Below are 15723 nucleotides of genomic sequence, written 5' to 3' on the forward strand. Positions count from 1 at the left end.
TGGGCAGTGAATTACAGAGGAAATTACAAATACTCAAACTACTGTAATTGAGTTGTTTTTCTCAGGAATTGTAATTTAATAAGTAGTATTAAGAATGTGTACTTTTAATTTGCCTTGAGTACATTTTTAGTGCTGTATCTGTACTTTTACTCCACTAATTTCCTTCAATCTGTAGTCACTACTTTCTTTCTTGTCTTGTTTGGGTAAAGTAAAAAAAATCAGTCCTGCAATTCCTGTCCAATCAAATCGCACAAATAAAGTAAATCGCCTCATACTGAACAACCTCAAGACATGGGCGCTTTATAAATGCAGCAAACCTTTTGGAAGCATCAAAAATGTCCAAGAAGATTTCCAAAATCTTTACATGCATTGACCCAGAGACAGTTTATAGACTGCATGTCACTGAAGAGAAAATGAAGGATGTTCACTGTATGATATTTGAAATCATTAAACACCCTTAAACAATCATTTAATGGAATGAATGAAGAATGGAAGAATGGGCCGAACAAGGAAGGACCAAACTAATGAAAGAAGGACCAAATGAATCAAATAAGGATTCAAAAAAGAACTGAACAAGCTAAGGAAAGACGCAATGAACGGATAAATGAATAAATGAACGAACAAAGAACCTATTGAAGGAAGTAACAAAAATCTGAACGACTGAATGAATGAGCGAAGGACCAAACAAAGGAAGGAACAAAATATAAGCGAACGAAACAAAGGAGAAATGAAGAAAGGACCAAATGAATGAAGGACGGATTCAAGAAAGGACTGAACAAGCTAAGGAAGGAACGAACCAACGAACAAATGAATGAATAAATGAACGAACAAAGAACCTATTGAAGGAAGTAACAAAAATCTGAACGACTGAATGAATGAGCGAACAAACGAAGGGAGGAACGAAGAAAGGAACAAATGAATTAAGGAAGGAACAAACAAATGGATTAATAAAGGATTGAACAAACAATGGAAGGAATGTTGTATGGAACGAAATATGGAATATAGGAAGATCATTAAATGCACTACAGAACATACTGCATGTAAACGCATCAACTTTTCACAGAGTAATTCTCACTGCTCACTACTTTTGAGTACTTTAAAAGGGTCTTTTTACTGCTATTTTGAGCTATATTCACAACAGATACCTTTACTCTATTTGCACTACGTTTTGGGCAAGTTATGGTACTTTTACTTGAGTTTGATTTTTCAGTACTCCATACACTAGTGAAGATGGGGGAAAAACAATACAAAAATATGGGTGGTAAAGGCCTTGTCCTGGCTTAAGTTTAACCCTGTTCGTGAAACTAAGCCTTTTAAAATCTAATTCAAAGCCAAATAGGTCTAGGTTATAGATAAATTTTCAGAATCAATCTTTTTAATGCGAAAAAATAAAGGAAGATAATCTTCAGCCCAACATAAAAGTCTAAATTTAACTTTCATACCCAGTTTAAACCAAATTCTAACCCTAATAAGTCATTATGCTAATGCTAAGCTGAACACATGTGAATGGGTTGACCCCACCATGAAAATTAAGCATGCGGTTTTACTACAAATATGTTATGTAATGTAATGTAATGTGTGTGTATTTATATAGCGCATTCATTGTGTATGGCCATACACCGAAAGCGCTTCACAATCATGAATATATTTTTTTAAATATGAGATTGTAGTTTGTTTTCACTGAAAAACACGACAATCAAAGCAAATAATGTAACATTTTGTGAAAAGCCATGACAAAATCGAGTCATTTTAGACCACAAATATTTTTCTAAATGACAATGCAATACTCAACACTGACAAATCGTTACCAATATCTAAAGCAAACCAACACACATGCTAAAAAAACACCCAACTAATACACTATATGCATAGTGCTTTTACACCTTTACTACATTAAAGCCATGGTTATTTTTGTTTAAAGGTTATGTTAAAAACCAATGTTACCAACTTAAGTGGTAAACTAAAAACCAAGTATAGAGCCTCAGACTAACGCTAAGGGTTAATAAGGTTAACCCTCAGTGTGAAACTATATCTTAACCTAAGTTTAAGTGTAGACCCAAGCCTAACAACTCAATCCTGTTTGTTGTCACACTCAAAATGGCTAAACGACATGAAAGGTTTTCAAAATAGCCTTGAAAGAAACTATGAAGTAGAGACGGATGGGGTTATATAGAAAAGTAAGAAAGAAAGTAAAACAAGAGTGCTGAAAGCTGTAAAAGCCTCAGTGGAGAGCTGAAATTGTAACTTCATAAATAAAGCATCCACTTGCTCTGACCTCTCATAACCATCTCCTCCATATTCAGTGTTTAGTGTAGTGGAACACACACACACACACACACAATCAGAAAAACACAAAATAATTAACATCCACCTTCTAAACATAATCACAGACCCACACTTGAACTATTCAACCCCACACTTACCCAACATGTGTGAGATCTAGGTTTCAGCAGGGAAGTGAGAAAGTAAATGTGAAACGCTCTCAAGCAGGACAACAGTGAGAAATCATGCTAATGTCCACTCTAATGCGTCTACAACCACTTTGATTTTGCAGTTTGGAAAATAATCAGCATCTTAATCAGAAAGTTCAGTCACTCTGAAAGGTCTAGTCAATCAGAACTTGGACCCTATTGATTTTTATTGCATGAACAGAACAAAAGCACCAACAAAATAGTAAAAAGCTACTAAATTAACAACTTTTTTAACCTTTAATAGTCTAAAATATTATATTAATAGTCATTTAATAGCCTATGTACAGTATTTAAGCTGCTGACACATAAATATCAGATTTTAATGTGGTCAATAAACATTTCTCTGGGAAAAAACTGACAAATGTGAACGCAAACCTTGAAAAAAAAGCAACAAGTATAGAAATATAGAACTTAATTGCATGTTAGCAAGTATCATAGAAACAAATAAAAGACTGAAATACTTTTTTCGTGTTAAACAAAAGAAAATTGTCAAATAAGCTTGATTTAAAGCTTAAAAAAAAAGGAAAAAGTGAGATAATGAAGAACTAATTATTGGATTTATTATGTTAAAAAAGCAATTGTTAGTCTAAAAACAGGCTTATAACCAGTAAGCCTAAATCAATGCCTTCTTTTCCATGCTGAAAATATATTTACTACTCACTTTAAAAAACACCCTCTCATTTTCAACTGTGGTACCATTTGAGAAATCTTCTCTGTTGCAACTTTTGAAAAGTCCTGGTCCCGTATGAGTGAGCAATACTTGAATGAGAACTTGTCTGAATGCCCTCAAACACATCTGCATACATACACATACATCTATCCACTATTACAACACTCCTAATATCCTCGCCCATGCGTTGAAAATATTGCAGAACTATTACAAATCAATATATGCTATTCTCAGCAGTAAATTCCAGCACACCCTGCCTTATAAATCAAAGTGAGAGCGTAAATAAATGCAGATTAAAAAAATGGCACATGCAAGCACGCCGATGAGCATAAATAAACACCAGCGAGCACCTCTTTCACACAGGGCATCTGGCAGACATTTCCACACAGCTGACAGCTGATGCTGTTTCACATGAGCAACGTACCATCCAAATCCACCGAAGGATACGCTCCTCTTCCTCCTCAGCATGATCCCTCTTTATTCTCCTCAAACTCCAATTGGTCTTCACTGCCTGCCTGCTATCGTCCTCTTCAGTATCTCACAATCACTCTTTCTGTTTCCTCAGTGTCTCATCTCTCTCTCTCTCTCTCTCTCTCTCTGAAATGATTTCATTCTCCACCCTCTTTCTCACTCTTTGTGTGTGTATGTATGTGAGTGTGACAGTTTGGGGTTCTTGCACCTGCTGTGTCACTCCCTCTCACTTTAACTCCACACATGTACTGAGCAGCAGAGAGGGTGGAGGATGAGGAAGAGGAGGAAGGAGGGGTGGCTGACGGCAATATTTTTTTAAATCTCGTTCTCTCTAGAGACCCTCAGGGCCTTCTGTCTGCTGGAATATAGAATATGAAGGCTGCCTGAAACAGCCTCATAAGTGAAAGAGAACAGTAATGTGAGAGAATCATCCTGCAACATCTTACCTTTTAATGTCTGTTAGCATCCTTTAGACTTTTCAAGCAGTTTAGCCTGCAACCCACTGAACTCAAGTATGAATTAATAATGAGATCAAGAATGAGTCCATTGCGTAATAAGCGGATGCTCATAGCAAATGATGTATTAGGGTATGTGATTATAGAAAAAAAGATACATGAGTTTTGAGAAATACATCTGTGAGAATTTTTGGTTTTCCCCGGTTTTAGTGACATTTCTTCCACATTTGTATTAGATTTAGGATTTGATCAGTGACACGTATCGCTAAAATCTTCATTTGAAAAAACTTTAAAAATAATTTTCTTGTTAAAAATCCAAAATCAAACAAAAGGTGCTCAAGGGTAGCTTAAATAATGTGTCGGTGCTCTATTTGGGTGAGGGATTAATATGATTAAGCAACAAAAATCAGTCCAAGACACCTAAAACAATGTGGAAAAAAATATTAAAATATATTTTTTATTTTATATTAAATTTTTTTTAAATACTTTTTCCACATTTTTTGAGTGGCTTGGACAAATACTTGCTGAATTGTTTGGTATTTGGATGTTTTAAAGGCTTAGGTTCTAGGTTTTTTAAATTGTTAATCTCATTCATTCATTTATTTTCCTTCGGCTTAGTCCTTTTATTAATCAGGGGTCACCACAGTGGAATGAACCGCCAACTTATCCAGCATGTATTTTATGCAGTGGATGCCCTTCCAGCCGCAAGCCAACACCGGCAAACACCCATACACTCCTACATTCACAATTTAGCTCATTCAATTCACCTGTGCCACATGTCTTTGGACTGTGGGGAAAACCAGAGCACCAGGACGAAACCCACGAGAACATGCAAACTCCACAAAGAAATGCCAACTGACCCAGCCAGGGCTCGAACCAGTGACCTTCTTGCTGGGAGGCGACCGTGCTACCCACTGCGCTTATTATTCAGCTTTCGTGTGTTGTATATAAAATAGACACTTTGACTAGTCCAGGGTCACATATTTGGTGGAATAAACTGGATGTAGATTCATAACACCTGCAACACATTTAGCAAACTCTCATTTTTTGTGGAAATCAACTACAAATAACAAACTATTTGTTTGAATTTAAGATATTTTCTAAGAATTTTATAAAAAGGCAATTAATATTGCATTTTTACTTAAACACATACCTAATAAATCCAGAGAAACTTTTCCCATAAATGAATATCTCTGTAATTGTAGGAATTCAAACAAGAACTGAAAAGGATTTAATGTGATCAAAAATTATGAATAAACAAAGCATTTAAGTTTTTACTTTTTGTGATACAAATAATACTGAATATTTGCATAACTAATATGCTTACCCCACACTTTTGTCATTATAATCTGCCAGCTATGAAGTTCCACCGACTCTATCTGAATGGCCATCTCATTCAGGTTAATAATAATGAGTGCTGGTAAAAAATCTGTCCAGATGCAGAAATGCTATCATGCTAAAAACAAAAAAGAGCAGCATCAATATCACATGTCAGTGTTTATGGCGCTTGCATCATCGCAGAGACTGAAAGTGATGTGATTTGATTCCGGGTTTATAGGAATTACATTAGCGCCCCCTTCTGGAAATAGAAAAACTCCACGCTTTCAGATGGCACTAAACAAGACAGGATTAAACACAAACGTTTTCATCATTAGGACTAAACAGAAAAAAATATATATGTATATATATTTAAGAATAGTAATTTAAAAAGTTTTCTTCTTGTATTAATTGTGTTTTAATTAAATAGTTCATTGATACCATCTACCACTGTACAGTATTTAAAGACCATTCAACGCTTGCAGAATATTCCATATTTCAGTAAATTTATAAGGATTAATTATCTGTTAAATTCCCTAACTCACTCTCTGGCTTATCTATATTTATCCTGCCTAATCAAGGGTCACCACAGCGGAACGAACAGCCTGTGTGTTTAAATTTCGTTGTGCAAATCTGACAAAATCAGGAAAAAGTGTCACATTTTTCCGCTGCGAGCAGGGTTCGAACCTGCGCGGGGAGACCCCATTGGATTTCAAGTCCAACGCCTTAACCACTCGGCCATCGCAGCTCACCGTCATTGCCTAAAAGCATGGTATAAGATGTGAGAAACCATACCAAACTCCATCAGATGTTATGACATCATAGTTCCCTCGACAAAATCACCCACTTCTCCATCGGGGTTTGATTTTCTTAGTAAATGTATACGTCTGTGACTAACAACAACCACTAGATGGCGCCGTCATCTCAGTGGAAAATAGCGACTTCGTTTGAAACCCCATGCATTTTTGGTTTATACCGTGCGATGTTTGATGTTTTAAATTCTAGACCATGTTTAACGTTAGACCAACTAACTGCCGAAAAATACGAGAACATGTTTAAATATTTTAATATTTCTCACGTAAGCGTAAGAAAGCTTAGTCTTCACCGCCTTTTTCCTAAAATGTAACGTTATTAGACTTAATAACCTAAAATATATTAGGTTTTTGATTATTCCGTTTGGGACAGATCGAGTGAGTGAAAACTGAAATGCCTGCTTAGTATTTTCACATTGCTTAATTTGGTTTCTTTATCAAAAATAAAGATATTTTTGTTATGTTAAATTTTGCTTTATTTCTTAAAAGATTATAAAAATAATAATAATTAGTATTATTGTTCAGAAAAATAACAAATATTTATCAAGGAGGGAAAAAAAGTACCACTCGAGCAATGAGCGGTATCGTATGGTATATGGGCCAAGGCTCAGACATTCTCTACGTCACGTGGGGATGTAGCTCAGTGGTAGAGCGCATGCTTCGCATGTATGAGGTCCCGGGTTCAATCCCCGGCATCTCCACTCTTTTGGGTCAAGAATTACACACTTAAAATCACGTACGTGTTTTATTAAACACATTTTCCTCTAGCCTGAAAGTTTATATAGCCCTAAAAGGTCTTACTGAAACATCAACCTGCGAATTAAAATAAAACTTTATTTTGTTTAGATTTTCTTAGGTTTTAAGTAAAGCATCTTTTGCCCATACATGTTTCTTATATAATTTCTACACAACACTCACTCCAGGCCCCGCGCCAGGATGTCATAACTGAGGGGGGCGTTTTAATCCCATAGGGGGGCACTAGACCTGGTGAAAGATTTTGGTCCCTCTTGTTCCCTTAATTTTTTTTAGGCCATTTATTCACATTTATTATTACTTTGCATTACTGCCTGAGTTACTGACTTGAAGCAATTAAATAATAATATACTTTTTATAGTAATAATATGCACCGTTTCGCTATTATTGATTTTGTTATTGAAGGTTATGCAACAAAACCTTTTATTAACGCAGACATGGCTTCAGCACCAAACAAGAGCTTAAATCATATTTTATTCTCTTTATTACTTTCTGTTTTATTTCAAATAATAGGCCTATGTTTAAAGTATTAGGTAAAGACGTAAAACTATGCCCACACATGCAAGCTAACCCACGGTCAGACTATTTGTATAACAGGTAAATAAATAGAGTGAAATCAGCATAACTGAGTCACCACGCTTCATTACGCAAGCAACATCAGTGTTAGGAAAACGCTAACTGTTACAGTCTATTCATTCATTCATTTATTCATTTTCTGCAGCTTTGCCGGAGCCGGGTCGCGGAAGCAGCAGTCTTAGGAGAGAACCCCTGACTTCCCTCTCCCAAGACACTTTCTCCCGCTCCTCAGGGGGAATCCCGAGGCGTTCCCAGGCCAGCCGAGAGACATAGTCACTCCAGCGTGTCCTGGGTCTTCCCCGAGGCCTCCTCCCGGTGGGACATGCCAGGAACACCTCCCTAGGTAGGCGTCCAGGAGGCATCCGAAACAGATGCTCGAGCCACTTCAGCTGACTTCTCTCGATGTGGAGGAGCAGCGGCTCTACTCCAAGCTCCTCCCGGGTGTCAGAGCTCCTCACCCTTCGAAGAAAACTCATTTCGGCCGATTGTATCCAAGATCTTGTCCTTTCGGTCATAACCCAAAGCTCATAACCATAGGTGAGAGTAGGAATGTAGATTGACCGGTAAATTGAGAGCTTTGCCTTTTGGCTCAGCTCCTTCTTCACCACATTGAAGCGGTACATCGACCGCATTACTGCTGCCGCTGCACCAATCCACCTGTCAATCTCATGCTTCATCCTTCCCTCACTCGTGAACAACTTCCCAAGATACTTAAACTCCTCCACCAGGGGTAAGGACTATCCTCCAACCAGGAGAATAGTCAGTTTAGCCTAAGTTACATATTTTTAAAAGATTATCATTCACCCTACCTGCAGCACATGTGAGAGGTGGATCCGCGGCAAACACATTTACTCACGCACTATATCTATTGCATTTGTAACCGTGTAAACTTGACTTCGAAGGCTGATCATTTAAATGCAAAAGGCGTTTTAAGTGTCCTAACTTGACTGCTGCTGCTTAATGGGATGTTTCTTTACTAAGCTGTAAAAGTGTGCGTTAGCTTGTCCAAATGAAAGTAAACATTCAAAAGGGTTCTGCGTTTTGTCAATTATAAAAATAATAAATATACTATTCATAAATAGCATATAGTATATATTTCAAAACTAGTGACAATAACCCATCAAAAGGACTTTAAGAATCCTTTGTTGGCTGAATTTCAGTGTGACTTCAACTAATCAGTTTTGGCCAATGCTAACATTTATGTTGAATGAGTCCAACATTTAGCTGTGCAAGAAAACATACAAAGGTCTCTACAGGTTTCAAGTCAAATTTAAGACTTAAAACCATTTTAGGACCGTAATCAGTGGCGTAGCAGACGGGCTCCCCCGCGCGACCTAAAAAGTGGACCATATTAAAATGTATTTGAATAATACTTTGGGTATTGTTGTTTCCATGAATTTACAAATGACAGATTCCTATTTTTTTTCTAAGGATATATGATGTAATAAATAAAAAAGTATTTTTTCATATTTCTTTGTAAAATTTTTTTAGGAAATATTTTTGGAGCATCAAAAAGTGTAGTTATGATGATTATCCAACAAGCAAATCCAGATAAAAATAATGCTTAAATGTCACTGAAAAACAGAATTTAAATCTCATAATTAAAAAAGAAAATGAGGCATATAGCTGCAAAAAGGTCCCCTTTTTAAGGAAAAAGACACCTCTTTCACCAGGCCGGCTACGTCATCATGATTGTATATCATCAAAACTGGAGTTTATGAACAACAGTAGAAATTGTTATTTTCATGTATTAATTTTAACTAAGTTCATGAAGGCTAAATAGTTTGATTGTTTCATATACAGTTGAAATCAGAAATATGAGCCCCCCTTTGAATTAATTTTCTAAATATTTCCCAAAATAGAGCAATGAAATTTTCACAGTATGTCTGATAATATTTTTTCTTCTGAAGAAAGTCTTTTTTGTTTTATTTCGGCTAGAATAAAAGCAGTTTTAATTTTTTTAAAACTATTCTAAGGTCAAAATGATTAGCCCCTTTAAGCTATATATATTTTTGATAGTCTACAGAACAAACCATCATTATACAATAACTTGCCTAATTACCCTAACCTGCCTAGGTAACATAGTTAAGCCTTTACATGTCACTTTAAGCTGTATATAAGTGTCTTAGAAAAATATTTAGTCAAATAGTATTTACTGTCATCAGGACAAAGATAAAAGAAATCAGTTATTAGAAATGAGTTATTAAAACTATTGTGTTTGGAAATGTGTTGAAATAAACGGGGTCTAATAATTCTAAAAAAAATTCCTAACCTATTCAGCTTTGTTCGTTTATGTTAAAATATAAATACATAATTGGATTGTTTTTAGAAAAATATCTCGTTTGTCATTATGGTTGATGATTTGGGTCACGTGATTCACATTTTTAACTTCTAATGTGATTTTCAAGTATACATTTTCAGGGCGCGAACGTTTAAGTGCACTGAAAAAAATATGGGATTGAGACAGTCCTAAAAAAAAAATTCTGGCGCTCTGATCAGTGCACTGACTACTAATTAAGACGCACCATATGGCTTCATAAACGCCAATCAAGCTGTAGACACGTGCAGGACATTTGTAGCTGATTCCAGAACTGGCATTATAGACAAACGCGCACGACGACTGCAGGCAACTTAGCGTTCAAGGTGAGCAAATTACCAGCAAATGTGTAATGCTATTTTGGGTGAAACAACAGTAGTTGCAACACGCAACACACACTTTTATTTGTAAGACTACGTAAACGCATTCAGTAACCCCACAAATCAATTTTCCATTAGAAAAAAAAAATCTTGGTTCCACTGGGGCTCGAACCCAGGACCTTCTGCGTGTAAAGCAGACGTGATAACCGCTACACTATGGAACCCGTGTACTATTCCTGGCACCGCGTTAAACAAAAAGACACGGTCCATTCTATCTGAACCTCCTCATTACCCACAAACACCAGCTAAATTAATATATAAACAAACCACAATTAGATAGAGCCACATTGGCTAATAGGCCGTCTGTTTTTGTTATTTTAGCCCACCTATGACATGCGGCCGACCGCTTTGCACGACGACCGAAAAAGATAATTCATATTATAAAACAGCTTGAAATATTTATTTGCTGCATCAATCGGACTCATTCAGCACCCATCACGATGCACGCATTCGGTGTATGATTGCTATTCTAAGCGTGTACATATAATTAGCGTTAGGAGAAAAATGAGGCTGCAGTGTACGCTGCATTGACAGTCGCGGTCGCGCGCACAGACGCCTCTCTTTCGCTGGAGACAACATACCTAAGCATCCGCGCACTACATAATCGTGCAGTATATAAAACATGGCGGTTTATCAACATGCATCTGCTCGCTATATAGATGTCAAATTGTAGAGCATCTCTTCGAACGGTAAAAAGAGGAACAACGGTCGTGCTTTAGGTTATTATACCAAGAGGGATTATATAACGTGGCTGATCTGTATGCAACAAAAGTCTGAGAATAAAACAAAATGCCAAGAGCAGGCAGCGGAGAAGACTAAATAAACTGACACGAAAAAACATCAGATGAAGATGGCATACAAGGTAGGCAGGCATGCATGTTCTATTTGTCTCATCCACGCAGCATCATTTCGCACTGCTTATCGTCAATATCAGTCAATTTGTATTTTTTATATACAATATCAGGCCACCTGTGTTGTTTAATAGTTTTGTGCATGGTGCATTAATAAAAAAAAAAACCTAAACATCTAATTTACCAACACGTATATGAATTCCGGTTTTTACATTAACTTCGCGTCATGCAAAACATATTGCAGGTGCATTAATCAGGCCTATGATCTATTTTTCTATGTAAATTTGATAAAGATAGCGAGGCAATGGCTTCTTTATAGCAACATTTTAGCACTATTTTAGTTGTTTTAATGTATTTATTCACTTGAAGATGGCACAAAACTACAGTACATGTAATATGCAATGTCACAGCTTACATCACTGTATAAAGAAAGGGTGATATCCAATGCTCACTCATTACACAAAATATATGACGTATCTGTTTATCTGCTTCTATAAATGATTAGTATGCAAGCTCACAGATACCTTTCCATTTGAAGCTAATAAAATAACTGCACTCTTTCTACCAGACATGTAGACTCAAACATGACTTCTGACTTTTTTTACCATCTATTTTTACTTTGATATACCTCAAATCAAAACCCCAAATCAACAGACTGCACTGTGCACATAGGTGTCCTTTTTGTTATTATTAAATTCACAGGTTTATTGTTTTCACACTTTCACATTTTGATTCCTTTAACAATAGCACTCCATATTTAACACTATCAGTTCTTTATCTGTCATTTGTGTTTCTAACAAAAGAAGTGCACAATGTTAAACTAGGTGAAACTCATTGCTGCGTTTGGATGTTGTTTTTCTGTTGATTTGAAGTGTGCAAAGTTTGTACTTTGGGTAAACACGTCTGCTAAGTGAACAAATGTAAAATTTTAATGTTCACAATATTTAGGTGCACAAGTGAGGACACCTCCCATCAAACAATTTTGTGTCTTATAGATGTCTAAAAACAGATGCCTTGGCTTAAACTCTGGACTGTCAGTTAAAATCTAATAGATGTCTAGGAATAGCCCAAAACTACAAGTCATCTAATAGATTAGACAAAATTTACTAAAATTTTAATATTAGTAATTTCCATCTATCTGATGTCTAGTTTTATTTAACCCTCTTTTCACACTGTTTTACAGCAAATGATTAGTACTACACTAAATAATTATATGAGAGCAAGAGTGTTGCATTCATATTTCCTGAGCTGAGCTCAAAGACCTACAACTTTTCTATGCACAAAAGGCTAGTTTTTCTCAAATATTGATCACACATTTGTCTAAGGCTGTTTCTCAATATGCGTCCTTGTCTGTACTTGCGTTCTTGTGTCCTCGTGAAATGTCATCCACTGTCGCCAAAGTAATGTTCCAATTCAAAGTTCACGTCTTGCCAGTAACAGATAAAATTCACTGTCCCTTTTGTCAAAGACGCATCAAGAGGTGACCAGTGAAAGCTAATGGTGGAGGAGAAAACCTGTTAGATTTTATAAAATGCTACTCTAGTGACCGCAAATCAGAAAAGCTTGGGACTGTATGAAAAACCCAAATAAAACAGAAAGTAGTGATTTCTACATTTACTTTGACATTTCACTGCAGACAATACAACAAACATAAATTAATGTGTTCCTCATGATTTTTTTTTTCAAAATAAACACATCAGTGTTTCCCCTAGGTTTAAAGTTTTTTTTGGAGGGGGTGACGGGGGATTGGGGGTGCGGCAAAGCTGTTCAGACTAACACTGACACAAGGAGTCATGGTGTTAATTTGTTTCTTTCAATAAGAGCAGCAAAAAACTGAACAATTATTTTAACTGTACAAGCTAAAAATATATATATATATATTTTTTTTTTATTTATTTTTTTTTTTTATCCACAAAGTGCAGCTTTTGACACTGCAGTGTATCTTATTGGGCTTCTGGAAGAACACTACTAGTACATTGATGTTAGTGTACTTACTAAATATAGTATACTTTTATACCTGACCTTTACTTAAGTACACTTCTTTTTCCTGCTGGTGTATTTACTGACTTGCCAAGATCAGTCTTGTACAGCCAGGGGGAGTATTGCTGCTCTGACAGCCAAGGTGGGTCAAAGCTAGGGATGCTCCGAACATGATTTTTGCAGCTGATACAGAGTTCTGATTCCTTGTCATTGTGATCGGCTGATACTAAGTACCGATTCTAATGCTTAAAGCAATAAGCATTAAGCACAATTTTGGTTCTTGCATTTCATACTAGTTGGGACTGGAGCAATTTAGGTCCAGTAATCTGGTAAATTGGTTTAATAATGATGTTATTTGAAACGGGTGATGTCAATAGGTGATTTATAATTATAAGAATCATCATTCACCTATAAGCGAGATCACTACATTAGGCTCAGGACTACTTTGGAAAACCTTTGTCAAGTACCACAAATACATAGTTATATCCAAAAATACCAGATAAACTGTACTGTGCCAAAAGGAAGCCTTATGTTAACAGTGTCCAGAAGCACCGCTGACTTTTCTGGGCTTGGAGGCATCTAGGATGGATCATCACACAGTAGAAAATGTGTACTGTGGTCAGATGAATCAGTGTTTTTTTAGGTTGTGTCATGTGCCCTGGACCAAAGAAGAAAAGGATCATCCAGACCGTTACCAGCAACAAGTCCAAAAGCCAGGGTATGTCATGGTGTAGTGTGGTGTCAGTGCCCTTGGCAAATGTAAATTGCACTTATGTGATATCACCAATAATGCAGAAAAGTATACAGTGAGATTTTGGAGCACACTATGCTGCCTTCTTTTCCAGGGACACCCATGCATATTTCAACAAGACAATACAAAACCAAATTCTGCACACATTACAAAGTCCTGACTGCGGAGGAAGAGGATACAGGTAGTTTACTGGCTTGTCTGCAGTCCCGACCTATCTCCAATAGAGAAAGTGTGTAAAATTTCACCTGAAACTGCTGTAAATGCTTTACTATTACAACTTTTTTGAAATGTGTTGCAAGAACCAAAATTGGAATGTGTTTAAAAAAATTTAAATCATGAGGAACACATTTAATATTTGTTGTACTGTCTGCTATGAAATTCAAGTCAAAGTAAATTTAGAAGATTTCTTTTTTTATTGCACTTTACATACGGTTTCAACTCTGATTTGTGGTTGAAATTAATTTATTCATTTTCTTTTCGGCTTATTCCCTTTATTAATCTAGGGTCCCCACAGCGGAATAAAACGCCAACTTATCCAGCATGTTTATATGCAGCGGATGCCCTTCCAGCTGCAACCCATTTCTGGGAAACATCCATCCACACACACTCATTTACACACACACTCATTTACACATAATTTAGCCTACCCAATTCACCTGTACCGCATGTCTTTGGACTGTGGCGGAAACCAGAGCACCTGGAAGAAAACCGACGCGAACACAGGGAGAACATTCAAACTCCACACAGAGATGCCAACTGACACGAGGCTCGAACCAACAACCCAGCGACCTTCTTGCTGTGTGGCGACAGCACTACCTGGATAAACCGCCAAATCATCCTGCATGTTTTTACGCAGCGGATGCCCATCCAGCCGCAACCCACCTCTGGGAAAGCGTGTCCTGTAATTAATTCATTTTATTGTTAATGTACAGCGAATCTGCAAGTATGCTACACGTCCTAGGGAGTTTGTTCCTTTGAGTCTGAGCTAGGCAAGTCTGAACTTCCAGGGATCTCACACTGTGAGATTTTTTTTAATAATCCTAAACGATTGTAGCATGTTAGACTGCACTAACATGGCTCTCATGTCACACTATAAGATCTCAGCTGTCATAATGTCAGACTGAACGACAATGAAGACGCGTCAAACATTGAAAAGAACACCCCTGGAGTTTGATGTCATCCACCCGTGACACTTTCACTGAAATGATTCCTCACAGCAAACATAATCTGTAGCAGCAATTTTGCACACAGCGTGTCTCAATAATAAAAGCAGGAAGAAAAAAACTGTTTTGACATTTCCCCGCGATCATTTGAATTGTCGCATGGATTGCGTCATCAAATTTGTCGCTCCTATTGGCTCTTGAATTGACACTCATTGCAGCTGTTGTCACACTGCAGGAAAGTGTCTGAAATCTTCTGACACTGCCAGAACTTCATTGAAGGAAAAATCTGATCGCGGTCAGAAAAAACGGTCACTAGGCGACTTTCTGTGAACATATCAAAGCAACGATCAAAGATCACAGATTTTAGACTAGGATTTCAGGAACCTTTTAGATTTTCCCAAATTTGTCACAGATGACAAAAATCATGGCTGAAATCTTAGTGTGAGCAGGGCTTAAGCCTGTAAGTGAGTTCTTCTATGCCGAGACAATCAATCCACCTCAGAGGTGTGGCATATCAAGGTGCTAATTAGACAGCAAGATGCTGCGGTCACACTAGAGTTGGGTTTAGCGTATAAAATTCTGTTGTACGTTGCTGTAAAAAGGGGCAAGACTAAAAAAGATTAGACAATTTGAAAAGCAAGCCATATTTTACATTTCTGTCCAGAAAGGTCATGTTTTGATCATCGGTTGGTCTCACACAGTCACATGAAGCAATTTCGTAGGTCACAGTTCACCAAGCTTGAACTTTGCAACGCA

General features: G+C 36.9%; 2 protein-coding genes and 3 non-coding genes across 15 annotated transcripts in view; 2 read left to right on the top strand and 3 right to left on the bottom strand.

Annotated features, from left to right (window-relative positions):
• rap1gap2b (RAP1 GTPase activating protein 2b) overlaps nt 1–5593 on the bottom strand; it is a 133333-nt gene extending 127740 nt beyond the window's left edge. For 3 of the 8 annotated variants that reach the window (XM_073934219.1, XM_073934218.1, XM_073934217.1), the window contains exon 1: nt 5395–5593. Coding sequence is in view for 5 of the 8 variants with exons in the window: in XM_073934213.1 (XP_073790314.1) it covers nt 3566–3609 (44 nt within the window). In the remaining 3 variants the exon portion in view is untranslated. 8 annotated transcript variants of the gene reach the window in all.
• A 457-nt stretch (nt 5594–6050) lies between these two features.
• Nucleotides 6051–6132, bottom strand: trnas-uga (transfer RNA serine (anticodon UGA)). The gene has a single exon. It is a non-coding gene; the product is annotated as a tRNA-Ser (tRNA).
• Nucleotides 6133–6825: 693 nt separating this feature from the next.
• On the top strand, nt 6826–6897 carry trnaa-cgc (transfer RNA alanine (anticodon CGC)). The gene has a single exon. It is a non-coding gene; the product is annotated as a tRNA-Ala (tRNA).
• A 3190-nt stretch (nt 6898–10087) lies between these two features.
• st6gal1 (ST6 beta-galactosamide alpha-2,6-sialyltranferase 1) overlaps nt 10088–15723 on the top strand; it is a 36410-nt gene continuing 30774 nt past the window's right edge. For 2 of the 4 annotated variants that reach the window (XM_073934475.1, XM_073934476.1), the window contains exon 1: nt 10088–10168. Coding sequence is in view for 2 of the 4 variants with exons in the window: in XM_005161298.6 (XP_005161355.1) it covers nt 11067–11084 (18 nt within the window). In the remaining 2 variants the exon portion in view is untranslated. Of the gene's footprint in view, nt 10169–10770; nt 11085–15723 lie in introns of those variants that run through there. The other 2 variants (XM_005161298.6, XM_068215839.2) reach the window with 1 other exon arrangement.
• Nucleotides 10314–10386, bottom strand: trnav-uac (transfer RNA valine (anticodon UAC)). The gene has a single exon. It is a non-coding gene; the product is annotated as a tRNA-Val (tRNA).

Source organism: Danio rerio, chromosome 21 (genome assembly GCF_049306965.1).
Source record: "Danio rerio strain Tuebingen ecotype United States chromosome 21, GRCz12tu, whole genome shotgun sequence".
Lineage (NCBI taxonomy): Eukaryota > Metazoa > Chordata > Actinopteri > Cypriniformes > Danionidae > Danio > Danio rerio.